At 27.4% G+C, this 17,170-nt stretch overlaps 1 protein-coding gene across 4 annotated transcripts in view; it reads left to right on the forward strand.

The window, feature by feature from the left end:
- LOC142328178 (CUB domain-containing protein 2) overlaps positions 1-17,170 on the forward strand; it is a 376,385-nt gene that overhangs the window by 295,456 nt on the left and 63,759 nt on the right. For 2 of the 4 annotated variants that reach the window (XM_075371737.1, XM_075371754.1), the window contains one exon: positions 5,741-5,767. The exons of 1 other annotated variant lie outside the window; for it this stretch is intronic. In XM_075371737.1, the coding sequence (XP_075227852.1) occupies positions 5,741-5,767 (27 nt within the window). Of the gene's footprint in view, positions 1-5,740; positions 5,768-10,088; positions 10,227-17,170 lie in introns of those variants that run through there. One more of the 4 variants, XM_075371761.1, reaches the window with a different exon arrangement.

The raw sequence follows: 17,170 nt of genomic DNA on the forward strand, positions 1-17,170 counted from the left end.
TTAATAACAGTGTATTCTGACGCTGTCAGAATACACTGTTCTGATACTCTGTCAGTTCTTCAATTTGAATGGTACCAAACAAAGAGAACCCTAATGAGATTAGTAGTTACTATCAACCAATTCTCCTTTTTTGTGTTACCCCCAAATTATTTGAGAAAAAATTCATGATATTTTGTATCAATTTTCAAAAACTACATCTTTTTGGAATAATATGGTTCCATTTAAGGTAGATTAATTATGAACTGTTCAAGTCAAATATTGTCACATGTATCTGTACAGCAGAACAGTGGCCAGGTTATTCCTATACAATCTGCAAAACCAAATAATGTCAAATAAAATCATTTGACACCTGTTTCACATGCAATTTTTCATTGCCAAACTAGCACCAAAATATGATATGGTTAAACCAGTGATTGCATCTATCTCTTATTTATTTAAAAGAAAGTTCAGAATCAAACTATTATTAGGTGATAACTCTAAGGAGTTAGATGTTTTGTCAGGGTTCCTCAGCAAATTTTGTGTCCTACATTTCATTTTGTTATAAAGATATAGCTTGTGACAAAATCCATTTTTTATCTATGTTGTAATGAGCTGAAGATGTATCACTATCCACATTTTCAGTTGCCAGTAAGGACTAGGAAGAATAAAATAGGATCAATAGTCAGAAAATAATTCTTATTTAAACAAGAAAGATACTTACAATAAAGCTTTACTATTTAGTGGGAGATGATAAAGTGAATCAAATACATTCTAATATTTATTTCACTGCGTTGACTGGATAATGAGCTAATATTTTCATAAAAATTGATATTTGCAATTAGTTACTACTGTTTTAAACATACAATCAGCAATCGAGTATTGGTCTGCAGATAGTTAATGTCTGGAAATACAGACTGTTCTGTTCCAAATCTGGAATGCCCATTTTTGGATTCATTAGAACTGGCACTAAATCAGAAACTGACCAATCATCAGAAACTGACTTCCTTAAAAACTGAATTTTTAAAGAAAGAAGTAGATGGATTTTGCTGACTGTAAATTATCCTTGTCTAAATATTTAAATTTTGAATTATTTTTGTGTTTTATATATAAAAAGATGATAATCAGATCAATAATTATACTAATAACATTGTGAACTACTAAGAATACTCAGCTATACTACTGAAAATTGCATGATCCATTTGATAGCTCATTCTGGTTGCACTTGTATGAAATGAATGGCAGAGTGTAGAAATAAGTGAAAGTCCTGAAAAAAATCTATTAATTTATGTCAACTCAATCTTTGTATTTTAGTACAGGGTAGCTTATTTTCCCACAGAATCATCTACACTAGTTATTTAAGAAAACAAGACCTTAAGGAAGCTCATTCCTTAATATAAAATAGGGAGGCTGTAAAGAGCTGCCTGGAAATAATTTTGGAGTAATTTGATAGTGACACATAAGATTTCATTAATTTAGTCCTTTAAAATAATACATGAAGATATTAAAGGAATTAGAGCATTAAATCAAAGATTTGTTTGGTAGTTTACACCAGTACTCCCACACTAATGTTTTTGCCGCAATCTGTGATAAATTGTATAAGTCTAACCTTAGAATTAGCCTAAAAAGGAAGCACTTCACAATACTTCAGGCCAAGATTCTTGCAATTCTTAAGTAAATTCTAGAAATGAGATTTCTAGGGATGAGATTAATTGATATCATATTGTTAAACAGTCTGACAGAATTTAAAGTATATATAAACAAATCTTATTCCTAATAGTTTAGGAATGAATGCTCTCACAACTTATAGGCTTTTTATCCTTCAACAGAATAAATCTGTGATAGCTTGAGAGAAAGTTGAAAGAGATGAAAGGGCCAATTTTTTGACCAAGAAGAGGTCTAGGACAATATTTATTTGGCCCAGCTATCTGCACAGTCAGCAATAACTGAAACTATATTCAAACAAGATCAAAACTGTTCTCAGACTGCACAAACAGTCATAGAATTGTTATCAGCATCACAATTAAAAAATTTGAACAATCAAAAAACACAGGATAGAAGACACAAAACCCATTTGGTTCAAATGTACTTTCTCATTAAATAATCTACCATTTAAAAATCCAGTTCTTCCTTTGCTACTGTATCTTTCAAAAAACCTTTTTCAAAACAGACTATTAATGTACAAAAAATCTAATAATAAAAGATCATTCATACAGGGTTTCTTTACATTCACTGTAATTCCCTATCTCTCATATTTATATTTGTTTGACAAAATCTTCAAATGCATGGGAAAATTTGGAATTAAGCATGCAAGTAAAATGATATTTACTATTCCAAAAAAGTATGCCAACCTTAATCTTCAAAAGATAATTATTTTTACTTCCTTGTACAAAAGTAAAGAAAGTATTGACAGTGAAAATTTCGGTTTTCAGATTTCAACAGAAATATCCATTTTGACCATCCCTGAATCCATTTTGACTAGTTTCGGCGTGATGTCAGTATGTATGTATCTCGCATAACTCAAAAACAGTTAGCTAAGGATGTTGAAATTTATGACTGTTGTAACATCTAGTTGTGCACCTATCTTTTGATTGCAATCAACTGAACCAAAAGTGCCCAAAAAAGTAAAAAAAAAAAAAATTGGATTCTGGACTTTTTCTTAACTGCAGTAATAAGCCCTCATTGAGATCTTTTCAACAATGCATCATAAGTTTACTTATTTTCATTGGTTCCAGAGTTATGGCCAATAAAATTTTATTTAATAAAATATTTGTATCTTATAAGGGAAGTGCCTTCCCTTGTAAGATACAAATATTTTGATTTGACTTCATCTCCAATTTTTTTAACTTCTTTTTTTTTAATTTAAATATATAGATTTATTAATGATTATTAACCTCTGATTGTAAAAAAGTTTTACAATAAATAATAATTCCATTATAACAATAAAAAAAATATTAAAAAAATATCAGAAATTATTAATGAAATAAAATTTTATGTACTTTTCATTTTAAAATAATATGTTTATGTAATCTAATAGGTGTGCAAGGAAGTCATATGGTGACCACATCAGATTTTTTTTAAATATTCATAGAAATGTAAAAGAAAGTAAATTAATATCATTCAGATTGGTCAAAATTTGAATAGTATAAACCAGCATTTCTCAAATTTTCTTAGAGCAAGGACCAGTAAAATGCTGAAAATAGTTCTACAGGTCACTTAGTTATGTAATTTTTTTTAAAACCTATTTGGATACCATCAACATTTGGGGCATACTGCACCATTTTTAATAGAATAAATCTAAAAGCATGTTTTGGATACATTAAATTAAATTAGAATAAAATACAATTTAATTAAATTAGAAATAAAAGATAAAAAGTATTTGATTATTGAACAGAATTTAAGTTATTATTACAAAAGGTTTTAATAATTATTATAAAAATATAGAAGTAATTTTAATATTATATCATTATTTTGTTTTTATTTAAGAATCTACAAGAATCCTTTATCACCAAGGTAGTTTGTAGAAAACTGCATAACAATTTTAATGTTATTTCAGATAACTTGAGAAATTCACTTTTCAGTGAAGGTGATATTCAGAATCATGTCAAACCAAGATAATAGAATTGTATTTTAAGCCTTTGTCACTTAAAAGCTCAGTTAACTTTTTTTCTGAAAGTTTGTTCTTGTGTAAGTGTGAAATAAATCACAAACCCATAGAAGAAAAGTCGAGAAATTTTTTATAAAATTTTTATCTTTGAAATTTCTGTTTCAAAATTTTGAGATGATCACAAACTTTTTCCAAGAATCAAAAAAAAATTATTTTCCATTAAAAAGAATTACAGTTTTTGAAAGATGCAACTCTCTGCTTTTAACATAAATCCGTTAGCAGTTTTTCTCTAATGCCTTTATTTTGTTGTAAGCATAAAGAACAGTTCAAGAATGCCTCTGAAGAGAAAAATTTCTCAACCTGTGGTCTACATGTGAAACTCGTGCCATATTTAAAATCACATACTTGCAGGCACACAAATGAATGATTTTAACTGTAATATGAAATTTTATAATCCTATTAAAAATTATTTTTTTACAAAGCTACACTGTATTTTCTGTGTAATAATGGATGGTCTGTAACTTTTAAGAAAATCATCAACATATGAATTATTAAGAAGAACTAGGGTTCAGCGACTAATGAAGAACCTCACATTCTACTATTACCTCACATTCTTGGAGGGAGAACCTACACTTTACATAGGTGTCATAAAAAAATGAAATTGCAACTGTTTGTTTGTAGTTAGCAAAGAATAAAGATATCAGTCAAGTAATAAAAGTCTTTCTCTGCCCATTATAAACACATTATTTATTACAAAGTTTATTACATTTTTAGGCTGATGCAGGCAAAAATATGTTGAACAAATTAATTGCATCTTCCCTCATTTTTGAGCCTAATGTAACCCAACAAGTAAAACAAAACTCATCTTTTTCTTAAAACATCTAACAGTTGGACAGGAAATTCTTTTCGGTAAAAATGTTAGATTTTGTGTTTCAGGAACTTCTGAAAACTGATTGATCACCTTTAGAAAAGTAATCAGTAACAAGAGAGTATAAAATTTCAAATAAAATATTTTTACCATTATTTGGTTGATAATGTACATAAAGATGTAAAATTTGAAATTAATGTTTTCCTGAGATAAATTAGAAATTAACAAACTCTTAGTTGTGTAATCTTTCACACTTATGAATTTTTAAAATTATATTTTCATTTTTCCTCTAACGACATTTTAAACCAAAAATTATTTAATAAGTTTATTATTACATTTTTTATTTAAAACTTTTTATTTTTATTTTTTTACTGATTTACAGTACAAAATTCATAATTAAATGAATCAATAGTCCATAATAATGGAAAAAGAGTTTAAAGACAAACAATAGAATAATAATCATAAAATTTTGTCTGAAAGATTTTTAAATTAGAGAATCCATCTCGTATTAAACAGATCTTCATCCAAACAAATTGAAAACAGAGAAATAAAGGAAAACATGTGCTGTTGATGGTGATTTTTTCTAATTAATAATTTTGGTAAACAATTCCACAGCAACCAACTTTAATATCTACAAATAGTTTAAATACTAAGGTGTAAGTTTAATATATAGATGATATCTAATTTGTTAATTCATAATTTGATTCTTAAAAAAGATGTTATATATTTTATATTAATAACGTTACTGAATTTTTATTAAATGAATGAGGTAGAAATAAAAAAATATCACTTAATTAAGTTTTCTAGAAAATAAATTTTAAAAACTACTATAATTAATAATAAAAAAATAAAAAAATTAATCTTGAATAAATATTTGCTGGGTTTTATATTTAAATCACGCAATCTATTTTCTTACATACAGGCATACAAATTCTGTATGATATCAGACAGACACATATTTTATCAGTAAAATTGCTGTACAAAGTACATAAAAGTGGTGTTTATTCAGAGTGAATTTTTTTTCATCATATTTTTCATTTATTTATTTTTAAATACGCACATGTATCTATAAAATAGATTGATTCTATACCTGAATACACATTTAATAAAAAATATATCTCTTAAAATATAGGTAATAAAAAATGATTAATTAACTGTAACATAAATTTTAAAATAATAATTAAAGTATTATTTAAATTATACAACATTTCTTCTGTAAACATTATTATAATAAATACTAATTTTTATTTTGTACTCTTAAATTTTTATTTTATTTGTATTTTTTATAGTGGCTGGGCTGTTGGGAATTTGCCCGCGTGAGTATAACCAAAATAAATACATAATATAAAATATAAATTTTTATAATTTACAATACACAAACACTTTATCCAATGCCTGTATATATACTGCTAAATAATAATTTTATTTCCAATAAAAAAATAATTAAGCTTGCATTTTGAATAAAAGAGCTTGCTTTATATTTTAATTTATTTACATATTTTTTTAACTAAATAGAAAATCAATTATTCATAAATAAATGTTTAAACAAAATGATAAGAATTATTCATGTAAGAAAATCATGCATCATAAATACCAAAATATGTTCATATTTTATAATAAATGTGCTCCATCACGGTTATGAATCATGTTTGTCTGAAGGAAACCCTAAATCCATTTTTAATTTTGTTGTAAGTTCTTGTAGAAATCTTTATTTATTTAGTTATCTATTTGTTGTTATAATTATGATTGTATTGTGTATGTCGCATGCTGCTATGTTTGTTATTTTCATCTCTTTACTTTTTAACTGCTTTTTTATTTTATATTTTCATTAAACTTGTTTGTTTCAGTAGTTTTAGATATAACTATTTTAAAGTACCTATTTATGTTGCACTGAATTTTATTTTTGACTTCTGTTCTCTCTCATAATATTCATACAGAACAGATTAAATCAGAGTTAAATAAACTACATTTTTTAATATAGTTTTAAACAGCTTATAAAATTTTATTTTAATTATTCATGACATCAACACAATACTATCATACATAATTTATTATGTAGTAAAAATAAGCAATATTTTTAGATACCATATTTAACTGCCATCAAGTTCTATTTAGATACTGCATTAAATATATATTAATTCTTAAACAAAAACATTTTAGTCTTTGAGATCATAATATGATTTTGTTTTGCTGTGTTTACATCACTTCAAGTTAGAATTCACAATAGATAAGATTACTTCTATTTCTCTTATATCAGTCTAAACTATGGGAGGGGAAACCTATGCCATTTTTATTCCATGGTATTTTCCTGTAAAATTAATCACTTTTTGAAACTAACTACTTTAGTAACTGTACGAACACAAATGTACGTTAATGAATAACACTTTTATAACATTTTTTAATTTTATTTTATTTTTGAGAGAGTTTATCTGTTACTACTACTCTTTCACCTAAATGGCAGAAAAGATCTTGAATGAACTAGTATAGATGATATTTGTGAACTAATGTTAGTGATTGAAAAGAACCAAATGATGACCGAAGTTGATTATCACACAAATGTAATTGTAAATCATAAAATAGGAAATTGTGATTATAAATTAAAATCGGTAATGACCTTTAATCCTTCCTCTGAAAAGGTTTTAATATAACATTTTTCTCTTTTGATGCTGTAAAAATAGAAAACAAGATAATTGAGACTATTTTTATAAATGTGAATGAATTTAATTTCTCTCAAAATCAGAAGACACTTTAAAAACCAAATCATTAGTTTTTACCTCTATTTTTGAACTTGTATTAAAAATTACTTGCATTTGAAAAAGTGTTCATATTTTAATGAAAATACTTGTAATTGCAACTAAATACAATCTATTTCAAGACAACATGAAACAGATTTAAGTACCATACCACATTTTATAAATATTTTACTTTTAATATTGTTTTTATGCAGTAATAACTTACACTTCAAAACAGGATTTTGCTTAAATTTTGAGCAACTATATAAAGTTGTTAAAAGATTATTGTGAAGGCTCAACAACATAAATTAATCCAAACTGATAAGCAAAAAATATTGTAAAAAGTACACTTTTTAATTAATTGCCTCCAAACTTATATTGTAAAATATTACTCTGTGTTATACGAGGGTTATTTTTATTCAAGGTCCGATCGATCACGAAATTAAAACCATAGTGAAAATAAAAAATTTTTTATTTGTAACAAGTACTTACATAGTTACACTATTTCTCTACATAGTCGCCACTCCGAATTAGACATTTGTCGTAGTGTGGTACCAACTTTCCAATACCCTCATCATAGAACGGAGCCGCCTGTGTTTTCAGCCATGTTTCTACGCTGGTCTGCAGCTCCATGTCTGTGCCAAAATGTTGTCCTTCTAGCCAGCGTTTCATGTGAGCAAAGAGGTGAAAATCTGATGGAGCCAAGTCCGGGCTGTATGATGGGTGATCAAACACTTCCCGATGAAAACGCTGCAGGAGCTTCTTTGTTACAGCTGCAGTGTGCAGCCGAGCATTGTCATGAAGAAAGACAATTTGTAACTTTGTTACAGCTGGAGAAACATATCTCCAGCTTTGGATGATAAACATTATATAACAGTGCTTTAGATATTAGCAGATGGTCAAAGAAATGGATCTTTTAGGTAGTTATCAGTTTCTTTGAAAGGAATCTAACTGGTTATTTGTTATTTGCTAGTAGAGTATGAAGTCTACTGAGAAAAGAAACTTCAAATCTTATGAATTTCTTTCAGCTGATTTTGTTAGTACTCTTTCAACTGATTTATATTGTTTGTTAGATCTACAATCAAGTCATTTTGAAAGGTTGATTGCACCATTGACTAATGATGAAAAGGTTGACTAAAGATGCTGATTGCATGGTTAACTAATTGAAAAATGTATAAAATAGCGATTTACTTGTTCTAGTCATATTTGTCAAAGTGGTCTAAAATTATTTACTTCTTCAATAGCACTGACTGTCATAGTTTTTCAATCTCAAAATCTGACATTTCAAATCATAGAAATACGGCAAAGTTTTGAGTTCTTGAAAGTTTTTTCCAGTTTTAATAAACTTTGAAGCAGATTTAAAATTTTAAGTAAGCCATCATTAATTACTAAATCTACACTAATGTAATTTTTTTTTAATATTCTGTTATAATCTTTGAAGGATGATTAGACAGTTTATACTTGTAATTTCAGTTTTATTGATTTTTCATTTTTCATATGAGGCAGTCTATATTGATAGTTGATATTAAATCCAAACAAATTTAATCAAGGATACACATTTTATTTTTATATAAGGATGTCCTACAGGATTATTTAGGAAGATAAGTAGCAATTATTTTAAAGAAGTTTTATTAGTAGATGAAAATTCATATGAATCTATATATTTTTTTATTCTCTGTCACAGGTATTTCTCTCCCATATAGAGGGTTCTCTTCCTAGTTAGTAAAACAGAAATGTAGTTTGCCAACTTCTGTTAAACATAAGCAGTACTTTAATATTGCATCTTCAGCCAAGGCTGCAATATAGAAATATTACAATATCAGAAATCAGCCTAATAAATGTTGATTACACTAAATATATTTTTAATTATTCATAAATCATCATTCTTAAGAAGTTTATCTAGCTGAAACCATAAAACATGATCTGTGGTTTGAATTTCTATCTGTCTAACTTTAAGAATATCATTAAATATTTCATTTCTTCCTATTATAACTGTAAAGGTACTGTTGATATGAACAAGCAGATATTTAAAAGTTAGCCAGAATCAGATATTACCTCTCTGGAGATATAACAAAAAACTTAAGTAAACACAATCAAATATTAATTCAAAATACTACTGATCTTCTACTACTCATGTTCATTCATGTCAATTCATAGAAAATTAATTCCTTCTTATTAACTACCAGCTCATATGTAAAAAAGTAAGGAAAATTAATGTAGACATCCTCATATTATATTTGCTAGGCTTAAGACATGCATACATTATGTGTAAGTGGTGTGCAAGTACGCCTAATAACATCTTTATGTCTTAAAAAAGACATAATTGTAAGTAAAAATATTAATAGATATTGTAAAATCATATTTTAACAAGCTCAATGCACTCAATTTTTTGGTTTTGTCTTTCAATTCTTTTTTATTCAAATTATATTTACAAGAGTTTTATATTCATAAACTAAAATAAGCTGCTTACATGACTGTATATTATGCTTGAGGAACTGTAATAAAACAATTTTTTATTTACATAAGAGTGTAGGATTCTTTTAAATCTATAAAATAACAAATGGCATAAATAGAAGATGTGTAAGAGATTTTATGTCAACTTATATGTAAGCTTTTCTGAATATATTAAAACTGTGACTTACCCACTTTCTAACCCCATCTATCAGATTAGACTTTTTTTTAAATTAAAATTTACTTTATTTTAATTAATATTTATTTTATCTAACTGAAAGAAAGATATTAGACAATCTTGTATATACTCTTCACAGTCTTTCACACTCTTTTTGTGGTACTCTTTACTTTAAAATGACTGACTGATTTTCATGAATAAGGTATCGAAATCTTCATCTCAAGCCACAGCCGATCCACAGATCAACCAGTGCTTCATTCTGCACCTTGAGCTATCTTCTGGAGCAACAGCTGAACAATGAGAGGATGAGCTTTGGTGAATCTAATTGCACTCTTAAGTACTATAAAATTTCCTGATTCATTAGAGAAAACAAAGATAAAATTTATTCAGCTCATTCTCAATGTTATCAAAAAGGTAATTAATATTGATTGTCATTTGACCTAATTTCACCTACATAAAAATATTTGATCCAGAAATAATGAAAATTAATAATGAAGATTAAATCTTTTGTGTTTTTCATAGCAACATGAAGGGAAATAAATTTTGCCCTGAAGATGACTTTGCTCAAGTAACTTTGAGTACCACTTTAAAATAACAAGTTTTTGCATTATTTTAATTGTCCTCTTAGTAAATTTAAAGTGAAAATAGATTTTTATTCATAGAAAGAAGCCAAAAATAATACTTATTCCTGTGGAATAACATGAAGAGAAAAAGTTAATTTATAATAAAATAAACTGCATATTTTAGATATCTGTTAATATCGAAACATAAAATCAAAGATTCCATTAAGCTTTATACAAAAAGCATCATTTATCTTACCTGCTGAGCAGTAGTTAAAATATGAGGATTGCCAAAAGGGAATTAATTTATTCGTTTTACTATTTTTACTAGTATAAACTATACAAATAACATTTTCATTACCAGAGTGGTGCTCTGGTAACCCCCATGAAGAATGGCAGTCTCAGCTTTTCATTCAGAAGGTCCCAAGTTTAAACCCAGATCTAGTTTGACATTTTTCATGCTACAAAATTTCCACACTATATTATCACACACAAGCCTATGTGATGAAATACTTATTTAAAATAAAAAATCAGATTCCAAAAATTGTAATAGAAAATTTTTGAAAGTAAAACTTTGTGAATATAGATTTTTTTTATCTTCATTAATTAGGAAACTAACAATTTAACTGCATAATTTTCACAACACTGAAATCATTCATTTCTGTACTATGTTTTCTCCAAGGAAATGACATAAAAGCTGGACAAATTAAAAAATTCAAGATTCTTTAGTTCTGGTGAAGAAGACTGATTTTTTGTTATTTTATTTTGTACATTTTTTGTACAAGAAATATAAGAAACATAAATTAAATGAGAAACTAAAAGGTATAATCTCTTTTTATTTAATATTAAAATATGTTTTCTCTTTATAAGAAAATTTTGTTGTTGATCTTAAATTGAGCATAACTGAAGAACAACTCAATTAATCTTCATCAAATTTTCACATACAGAAATTCCAATGAAATTGATTAAGTAGTTGTGGAGATTTTCGAGCCACAAATTTTATTCGTAGGCATATATATATATATATATATATATATATATATATATATATATATACATACATACATATATAAGAAGAAATTTTATTTCAAGTGAACTGTATTTTCGTACTCCTCATTCCTCAAAACTTAAAGAAAATTCAATTTCAACCCCCTTCCCCTTCAATACCACTGTGCATAAGTAATATTGTACTTTTCTTCTGAAAGTTGGTAAAAACTGATTGTCATTCTCATTTGATGGAACATTTTTTTAAACTTTGTTTTTAACTCATTCTTAAATAAGTAATTTCAGTTCTTTTGATAAACTTTAAAATTATAATTTCAGTTTAGCTCCAAAAACACTGATCAACAATAATTTTGTTAAACGAGAGTAAGTAACTGATTCTTATAGTATTTTTAATGTTAATTTGAAATATGAAATCAGAATCCTTCTATCAGGCTTAGTTTTTTTGTAATTACCATTCTTATTTTCAAGTAGTATCATGCATGAACTCCATAAGCATAGCATTTTGTGAACGTATTTTATTATATTATCTATCAACTAAATAGCTTTTTTTTATTTATTACAGTTCCTTAATTGTTTTCACATTGATTTGTTAGACATTAATCATAAAGTTTATTATTTACATACTAATTAAAATGAACAAGAATGTGACTCATTCTTACTATTTTCATCTTGCTATAAATATACCATCCACTCATTGGTTATTTCTGTCATTATATTTATTTATGAACTATTGTTCAGACTAGAGAAATATTTTTAATTCTCATTCAAGTGCGAGTTCTTGTATGTGTATAACATTCAGTTTTGTAGCTGGCTTTCATATTTGCGGGTACATGTTATTAAAGTGTTATTACATGTTAGTAAAGTGATTATGCTTATTAAATTAGTGTGTTTTGAAGTGTTTCCTTTTAAACAATATTAGTTATTATAATGTATTAACAATGCCTCACAGTTGTATTAATCATCCAAACAATTTCTACTACATCTGTGGTGATGTAACGTTGAAGTCTCAGAAAAGAAATATAAAAAAGCCATATGAACTGAATTTTGGATGTCAATTAGGTGATCAGGACAAATCTTGGGCTCCTTATATTTGCTGTGCTTCTTGTGTAATATTGTTGACTGGTTGGCTAAATGGATCTCGTCACATGCCGTTTGCAATTCCAATGGTTTGGAGAGAACCAAAGGGTCACACCACAGAGTGTTATTTTTGTATAATAAAGATATCTGGGATAGCAGCTAAACTAAACTTACTGTTAAATATCCTGATATTCCCTCTGCCATGTCGTCAGGGCCAGATAGCCAAGAGCCTCCAAATCCAGTACCACCAGAAACATGGAACTTAGATGAAAATGAAAATGTAGAATCTTGTGCTGACTTATCAGGCAATGAAGAAAGAGATCCAACTTTTTAGAAAATAGATATACTGAACCCCATTTAATTAATCAGTTAGAATTAAAAGATCTGGTTCATGATCTAAATTTATCAAAGAATCAAGCAGAAATATTGACATCAAGACTGAAAGATGGCATCTTTTACAACCAAACACTAAAACAACTGCTTTCTGTGACAGACAGTCAGAATTTGAACATTTCTTCTCTCAGTATGAAAACTTATTATACTGTAATGAGATCGACTCTGTACTGGAAGCTTTGGGACATATTTACCATCCTGATGAATAGCGACTTTTTATTGACTCGTCAAAGCTTCCATTTTTTATTTGTTGGACCACAAATAAGAAAACTAATGAGTGATCCGGTGTTTGAAGAATGTTTAAATGACTTGAAGGTTGCTGCATGGAAATCATTTCAAAATGTGGTATAACTTCCTTGGGAACTATAAGGCCAGTAATGACAGAGAAATTGTGAATTATTTCAAAACTACAAAGAAATTGGGTGTAACATGTCACTCAAAATCCATTTCTTACATTCAAATATGGATTTTTTCCCTAACAATCTCGGTGCTATCAGTGATGAACATGGAGAACGCTTTCACCAGGAGATATCTACAATGGAAACAGAATACGAGGAAAAACGGGATCCAAAAGTGTCAGCTGACTACTGTTAGAATCTAAAGAGGGATATACCTACAGCAAATTACAGCAGAAAATCCAAAAGAAATAGATTTTCGGTGAGTACAAAATGCATGTAATGCAATGTGATATTATGTTCACCATACATTTCTTGTTTCGAAAGAAATTTCAATTACAAAAAACTGAGCCCAATAGAAAAGACACATTAGCACTTATGAGATCAGCATAAAAAATGCAATAAGAAACAGCCATTCACTCTCATTTAACAAACAAAAAATTAAATTTTGTTGACCAGTGAAATTTCAAAAATAATATCCCAAAGGTAAGAAGCTCATACCTAATTTTGCCAAGGAGTTCAGAATTTTTAGTATTGATTTATGAAGATCTTCACAAAGAATTAGTCATTAGTTTGTCACCTAATGAATCCAGAGCTGTTTCCTTCCCTATTATATACAGATATTTCATAATATCTGCATAAACACAAACCTCTCAGATATATTTTCATGCATATTACCTATCTACAAGCAAAAATAAATAATTTTTCTGTGTATAAAGTAAAAACATTTATGTGAAAGAGTGTACTACATCACAAAAATATTTTAAAAGTAAGATGTAGTATTCAACTAAAACCCTTGTACCCATTCCACACTAAAAAATCTATCATCATAAATCATTTGGTTTGCTTCTTATACTTTCATAGTTTACAATTTCTGTATTTTGATAAAATTTAATAACTAAAATATGGGGTTTTTTATAATCAGATTTTTTTTAATATTTAATACCTTTTGTTTTATTATTTATTTTAACATCTAATTAATTTCAAAATCTGAACCGATTAAAAGTACATAAAAAGGGAATTTCAAATTCTCTTCTGAAGTCAAATATCACAATTTGATTTAATATTCATTTAATTAAAATACCTTTCCTAAATCTTGATTCACTTTCCATAGTAAAGTACCATTGAATACAATTTATTTGACATTGACAGGGGCAAGTGACATTGTACACTTTCTGTTTATCTGTCTATTTGTATAGCTTAACATATGAATTTATTTTAATAATATTAATGGAGCTAATCTTTTATTAGTAACTCTATTTTTGTGATTTTCCACTGATAATCTCTTTGTTTCTACAGTCAGGTTTGGCATACTGTAATAAAGATAGAGATAATTTTACTTAATAAAAACATGCAACCCTATTTATTACCTCTAAAATCTTGTCTACATACATTTGATGTTCAGTTCATTCAGGAAGAGAATGACTTCAGTGACCGAAGTGCACAACTTTATTAGAGCAATGTCAGTAAGCAGAAAAACCAATGTACCAAGCACTTCAATTGGATTAATGGATTGAATTTGGCATTTTCTTATCAACTACTTATTTTCATTTTCTCTTTACTTTCATTTACATGATTTTATCATTATGTGCAATCTTAAAACAAAAAAAATTACATGTACTTTTTATGAATTTTATCTAAATTGAACCAAGTGATATATATCAGAAAGTAGCTATAGGCTTAATCTTATTAATCTACCTTATATATACTAATTTATCTTGTTAATTATACTTACATAAATAGAATAATAAGTGTTAAATAAAAGCCTTGTATTATAGACAACCATGCATAATCGTAAGATTTCAATTCAAGAAATAAAGAAAGAATCAGAAAACAATACCTTCAAATGGTAAAAGTTGTTACAGCCAATTTTTTCTTTGTAACTTTATTTTTTTTTACTGTTACATACCTGCATTTTATTAATAATTTCAGTTTTAGTTCTATTATCATTTTAATATATTTTTTCAGGGCAACTACTGATTATAATGCGTTTGCTATAACAGAGTTTCTCTACACTTTAGGTTCTGGGCTAGATTTTTAATTTAAAAATATTTATTACTTCTTGCAGCCTCTATTCTCATGCTTATGCAATCATAAAATATTTATAATATATGCTTTTTTATTCTTATATTTGTATTTTCTTACCTATTTTACCCTTAATATTATTAGTTTAACTAACTTAAATACTTTCTTGGCTTCATTAAACCTGGATGCAGACAACCAACCTAATTCTTCTTTTAGTAAAACTGCCACTAATTTCTCTCTTCACTACCAATTTTCTCCTCTCTCATCCTATTCAATTTTCCATTACATACTCATCTTCCTCAACATAAATCTTACCAGACAAACCACCTTTTCTTCCTGAAATCCTATTTTCAAGAGCTTTGGTACTTTGCTTTGACTTTTCTGCTGTCTATTTATTACTTCCATAAAGTGCTATAATACAACAACTATTTTTAAAATTTATTTCTAATTATTAAATCTATGTTTGATACTGATGAATTTTATTTTTTTTTGCATGAATGTTACCCATGCATATGTTAAAATATGATGCCTTGTTTATGTTATTGTCCTTTGTAATTTTACTGCCTGAATAAGAAATGTTTTTGATCTCTGATGTATTATTATATTACTGTATTCTACTTTCTTGATAGTATTTCATTCATTAATATTCTCTTTACTGTTACAATTCAGTAATTTTGTTTCTTTATCTCTAGATGATCATACAACAGTGATATTTTTGAGAGGGAATATGTTATAGGATTTTTTTTAATTGAACTTTTCTTCTAACATTCCAGTCAATAATTCTAAACATCATGTTTCACCAAAAAGAATAATATTATAAATGAGTAATAACATATTTATTTTTCTCCTTATTGTTATTTTGTAATAAATTTTCTGTCTCCTTCTTTGCTACTTCTATACACAAAATGTAATGCAACAAAGATAAATATGTTACATATCTCATTTCAGACTGTTTGCCAATCTTCACTGTCTACCCATTTTCTTTTATATTTTTAGAATATGGCTGTTATGGTTATTAGCTAAAATTAAATCCCAGTTATATGAAGGAAAACTACAATCAGAGATATTTAACTTTAAATCTATAGGAACCAGTTCATTAAGTACTGTTTCATCCAACTATTTAATTCTTACAATATATTTTTCAGTTTTACGGATGGACTCTTTGAGACACTCCAGGAATTGTGAAACTGTCAGGTTACATGGAGGTGGAATTTGTAGATTTAGATAGAGCCTACTTTTGTTATGGCTACCTAATTCACATACAAATCCTAAATAACTCCTCTTTATATAGTTCATCCCTGTTTTTCTTAAAGATCTATCATTTGACATTATTAAACACCTTCTTCAGATCTGCAATTGTCATGTAAGTATCTTTGTTTTTTTATAGCTTCCCTCAAGGTAAGTCTGAAACCTAAATTTTCCTCCCATATACACAAGCTCTTTTCAAATGACATTGTTCTTTACCAGACTATGACATTGTTCTTTACCAGACTATGACATTGTGTTCATTCTTAGACTATCATAGAGGGTACATTTGATCACTGATTACTGATACTGTAACAGTTATCATCCTATTCATCTCTTTATGCATGCTTTCTTATGTATAGACAGTAAAATAATTGTTTTTTTTTCTAAATCTGAGGGCATCCCCAATCTCATCAACTCTACTTACTAAACTAAATAATCTTTTTAGTTCAACTTTAATCAAACAGCTTAACAATTTTTAAATTATCAACAGTCTTTCTCTTTGTTAACCCTAAAGTTTTGTGAACTTTGACTTGGTAGTCTCACTAGAAGCCATAATCAATGTCTGTTTCTCCGCCAACACCTCATTATTGATTATTTTAATTCTATTGCAAATCTCATGCTTAATATATCATATTTATATTAAATTACTCCATCC

This window comes from Lycorma delicatula, chromosome 1, assembly GCF_047948215.1.
Source record: "Lycorma delicatula isolate Av1 chromosome 1, ASM4794821v1, whole genome shotgun sequence".
In the NCBI taxonomy this organism is placed as follows: Eukaryota; Metazoa; Arthropoda; class Insecta; order Hemiptera; family Fulgoridae; genus Lycorma; species Lycorma delicatula.